Source organism: Dendrobium catenatum, unplaced genomic scaffold (assembly GCF_001605985.2).
Source record: "Dendrobium catenatum unplaced genomic scaffold, ASM160598v2 fragScaff_scaffold_740, whole genome shotgun sequence".
Lineage (NCBI taxonomy): Eukaryota > Viridiplantae > Streptophyta > Magnoliopsida > Asparagales > Orchidaceae > Dendrobium > Dendrobium catenatum.
Genome location: NW_021319202.1, coordinates 717,610 through 722,168, shown reverse-complemented (window position 1 = coordinate 722,168; position 4,559 = coordinate 717,610). Strand labels below are relative to the sequence as shown.

Below are 4,559 nucleotides of genomic sequence, written 5' to 3'. Positions count from 1 at the left end.
CTTTATTTCTAATCCTTCATTTTCCCTACTTCTCATTTTATCCTCCTTTACTCCTTTGTATTTGGCAATAGAAGTGGCCAACGTTCCTAAGTTTCTGGCTATAAGATCAATGGCATGTGAAAGAGTGGTGAAGGATGACTAAATTATAACGGATAAGATAAGAGGGTATTAGTTTTGATGTCATTTGATGTTTTAAATGTTATCTGAGTAGATAAGAAAAATCTAGTTGTTAAATATGCAAGTGGATGAATTTTTAATGATATATGTATAAAGATTATCCAAAAAATAGCCATTAGGTCTAAAGTCGGAAAAAAATATTATGTGCGGAGATCGGATGCAGAACGTCATTTGGAGACCAACCAGAATGTGTCACGTTAACGGTACCGAGTGAAGGGGTGATGTGGCACATTCTAGTTGGTCTCCAAACATCGTTCAGCGTCCACACAGAATAATTAATCCTAAAGTTGAATCAGGGTTGACTTTTTAGCTAAGTGCGATCACAAATTTTTTGAATTTTAACAATGCTAGTAAGGTTAGTTTTTTTTTAATGAAAATTTTGAAGCAATTAAGTTAAATTCACACATATATCACATATATAAGCTAAAAACTTAAAATATCTTCGAACATAAAATCTTTTGATTGCTATTCAAAACTCTCAACCAATAATAAAGGATGGGTTGAGTCTAGTTAGGTTAGAAAGAAAACTTATGGGACTCTGCAGCCACCGGGCAGAGGGACGGCAAACCCGTTCACACGTGCCAGGTACGTGCTGAACCAGTCTGTGATTATCTTCCAAATCCTTATTGGTTAAAGAATGCAACGGCTACGGCTAACAGGCTATTTAAACCCTCCGCAGTCCCCCTTCTTCTTCCCCTCCTCCTGCTTTCTCTTACTCTGTTTTGATTATTATCGATTATTCAGAGCTTTTTCCGTTTTTTATCCTTCCGCATTGAGCCTCGCCTTGTTTTGCCTGCATATTCCGGTAGGTTCCTCTAAAAGAATCATCTTCCTTCTATCCTTTTTCATCATAAACAATTCAAGGCTTTTGAGATTTCTTACATATATTTATCCAATTTTATTCTTTTTGTTCTTGGGTCTTTCAAAGTTCTCTTTCTTTGGGGCAGCTTTGTATGCTTCGCTAGATTTTTCTAAAGAATGTTAGCATCTATGAGATTATTTTGGCTTCCTATGTGAAAAAGATGAAAATAATACTTATTTCCGTTAAGCAAGATGATTAAGATTCTATGCCAATTGGTTTTCTAAGTTTTATATGTTTGGATTTGAAGGAATATTTTTTTCCAAATGGCCTACGAGAATCTGTATCATAAGGAGCAGAGGTCGTCGAAGGTGGATTGCCTAATCTTTGGTACGCATTTTGCCCTGAAACTTTGTTTTTTATATATCAAAACAATAACGTTTGTTATATGTTCCCTTTTATTTATCTATATTTTTTCCTTCTTTTTGGCGTGAACATAAAGATCTTGATGATACTTTATACCCTCTGAGCTCTGGCCTAGCTGGCGAGTGCCTCAAGAACATTGGAGGTGTGTTTCTTTCCAAGCTTTCTTCTTCTCATCCTTTTAGTAAACCCTCTTCATGTTCTCCTGACATGCTCTTTGAACTTATTCAATCCATAGAGTATATGGTGGAGAAGCTTGGGATTGAGAGGAGTAAGGTCTCAGAGCTAAGCAACCTGCTTTATAAGAACTATGGGACAACCATGGCGGGATTGAGGGTAATTTAGCTCATTCTAATGTCCTTTTTATCTAGTTTATGCTCATTATGAAATGTCATTCTGAATCTCTTATGCTGTTTGCGCCATTTATTTTCAAGGCAATTGGCTATTCTTTCAACTACGATGATTATCACAGGTTCCAGCTAATTCCCATATATTTTTTTTTCTTTTCTTCTTTTCATGTCATATTTGCTTAAATGTTAATGCTGTTTTCTTTGCCAAACTTGTAGTTTTGTGCATGGGAGGTTACCTTATGAGAAGCTGAAGCCGGATCCTATCCTTAGGCATCTTCTACTTAGCCTGCCAATTCGCAAAGTTGTAAGACTTCAGCAACTAATTACTACAAACAAAAGTACAAAACCAATACCCTCACTCTTGTGCTTCTTCACTAACTTCTGTTTTGTCTATAGATATTCACCAACGCAGATAAAGTTCATGCCGCCAGAGTACTGAGCAAGCTTGGTTTGGAGGATTGTTTTGAAGGAATTATATGCTTTGAAAGCCTGAATGATCCGAACTACGAATTGTGTGGTTCGAACAATCTATTCGATATTTTGGAGCACTCGGCCAGGCCTATCGCCGGTGCAGAACTCCCAAAGACACCAATTCTTTGTAAACCATCGGAATTTGCCATGGAGCTTGCTCTTAAACTAGCTAATATTGATCCTCAAAGAGCTGTAAGCATACCACTGATGGCCACTTAGGTTTCGTTTGGGACGTCTTTCTTAGTGCTTCTTAAAGCAACTATTCAGTACAAAATTAACTAAAAAGCCGTTTTAAGAAGCAGTAAGAAAACAGTCCGCAAACGAAAACGTTAAATATCCATATAGCATGAGGTTAAAAGCTTTCTAAATTATGTTTCAAATTAACGTTCTGTAGATATTTTTCGATGATAGCGTGCGAAATATCCAAGCTGCTAAAAGGATCGGTCTTGGTACAGTGCTGGTGAGATTCCATAACTATCAGTTTCTGTTATGGAATTGCTTAACTGAATTTTCTTTTTAATAATTTGATTGAATTATTTATTACATAGGTGGGTTCTTCACATGCGGTTAAGGGCGCAGATCACATCCTGGAGAGTATCCACAACATTAGAGAGGCACTGTCTGAGCTTTGGGAAGAAGATGAGAAGTCAGAAGATGTGCTGTATCAGAGCAAGATTGCCATAGCGACCTCGGTTACAGCCTAATTGATTAATTAACCGGCTTTGTTTCCGGTTACTATACTTACTATATATTTAAGTTGGTAAATCAGGGAATAGAGGGAAAAAAAAAAAATCGTTGCAGGATTTTTGTGTCTCCCAGTTCTGATTGTAATATAAATAACTAGTTAGTTCAAATTCTTCTTGATTTCGTGTTGTTGCTTTTGATGTGATTTTATATATAATCATTGATGCTGAATTTAGACATTTGAGAGAATGAAAGAATAAAGATGACCGGTAGAAGGAAAACTGAATAAGAAATGTGGAATTAAGAAGAGAACCTCAACCACATGATTGGGGTCTTACTATAGAGATCACATATTGTTGAGTGGAAAGTACAACTATACATGGAACAAAGAAGAAATAGAAAATTGTAGCGGAAAGAAAAAAATGTCGAGATTTAATGTGGAAAAGTTAGAGACTCAGAAAAAATCATGGAGCCACACCACATCGTGTCTAACCCAAAAATTTTGGGTCGGGTTCAGGTCGGGTTTTTGTGTCATGTCAAATATTGACACCCCTTGTTGGAGTGCCGCGACACTCAATTCTATGTGTGTTATCTGCATGACAGCACCAAGGTTTGGAGCGTCATAGTGCTACAGTACTCTTTGTCTTTTTCAATCAAATTATGCAGTGCTGAGGAGCTCTGGTACACAGTGCTGGGACGATGTGTGGGAAAAAAACTTTTTAGATGGAAAACCCCCTACAACCTCCAGTGAGATCAACAAATTGAATTGAGGTGTGAGGTAGCAATACAACTCGATTGATCAGCATAATCAGATTCCACACAAAAAACCAACACAGATTTGAGGGTTGCACACAATTTTGAGGATTGCTTTCTTTTCTTTTGGATCATTTCTTGTAATAGATTGAATCAATGGCTCATAGGTTTTGTTTTAAATATTATATTCTGAGAGAGCTTATGATATATTAAGCTTATAATCCCTTTTTACTTTAAAACATAGACCCTTTGTAAGTTTTATTAAAAAAAAAAAAAAGAAAGAAAGAAAGAAAGAACAAAAAAAACCAATTGAGTTTTTATATATTTATCTTCATAACGGGTTAGTATGGCATATCTGTGATAGTTTAGAGAACACAAATTCAAATTGAATTATCATAAATTCAAAATTTTCATAAGCCAAAAATATAATTCCTTGATCTTCAAAATATTTGGCCCAACCAACAGCCCATGATATCTGGCACTTAAAACCTGTAGCTTAGGCCCATTGGGACATTACAATTGTTCACAAGGCCTGTTTAGCTATTGTCGACTATGTCGTCTACAGTCAGCACTCACCATCGTATCGTCTCTCATGAATTGTTTGTTTAGTGCCCATTTAATTGTATGGAGATATAAATATATTTCAATTATCGTATGCATGAAAAGAATATTACATTTGAAAGGATTTGAAGATTTTTATCAAAAATAAAATAAATATTTATTGATTAAATTAAATTTAATAATAAAATTTAGCAAATTTAATGCTTTTTTAAAAATAAATATCCTAAACTATGAATATCCCAAATGTAAATTAATTATTATGGGGCTACTTTATTGAGAGTATTTGACACGACCCGAAATAGGATACGAATCCGGCCCGGAAAAATTCGGGTTCGGGTCAA

The 4,559-nt window shown here is 35.6% G+C and overlaps 1 protein-coding gene across 2 annotated transcripts; it reads left to right on the top strand.

The window, feature by feature from the left end:
• Positions 1 to 842: 842 nt before the first annotated feature.
• Positions 843 to 3,101, top strand: LOC110110221 (uncharacterized protein C24B11.05). Of its 2 annotated transcripts, none has more exons than XM_020841602.2 (9): positions 843 to 982; positions 1,287 to 1,366; positions 1,479 to 1,544; positions 1,638 to 1,735; positions 1,834 to 1,871; positions 1,966 to 2,053; positions 2,146 to 2,412; positions 2,615 to 2,680; positions 2,769 to 3,101. In XM_020841602.2, exons 2-9 carry the CDS (start codon positions 1,303 to 1,305, stop codon positions 2,922 to 2,924), a joined length of 843 nt encoding a protein of 280 aa, XP_020697261.1. In that variant the 5' UTR covers positions 843 to 982; positions 1,287 to 1,302; the 3' UTR covers positions 2,925 to 3,101. The 2 variants fall into 2 exon arrangements, with proteins under 2 accessions (XP_020697261.1, XP_028552199.1); XM_028696366.1 differs by having other exon boundaries at positions 1,284 to 1,366.
• The last annotated feature ends 1,458 nt before the right edge of the window (positions 3,102 to 4,559 follow it).

Excerpts from the sequence above, each read along its gene's own strand:
- LOC110110221 (XM_020841602.2), top strand. The coding sequence starts at position 1,303 with ATGGCCTACGAGAATCTGTATCATAAGGAGCAGAGGTCGTCGAAGGTG. Across the intron at positions 1,367-1,478 it reads GGTGGATTGCCTAATCTTTG|ATCTTGATGATACTTTATAC; the intron begins GTACGCATTTTG and ends GTGAACATAAAG. Across the intron at positions 2,413-2,614 it reads ATATTGATCCTCAAAGAGCT|ATATTTTTCGATGATAGCGT; the intron begins GTAAGCATACCA and ends AACGTTCTGTAG.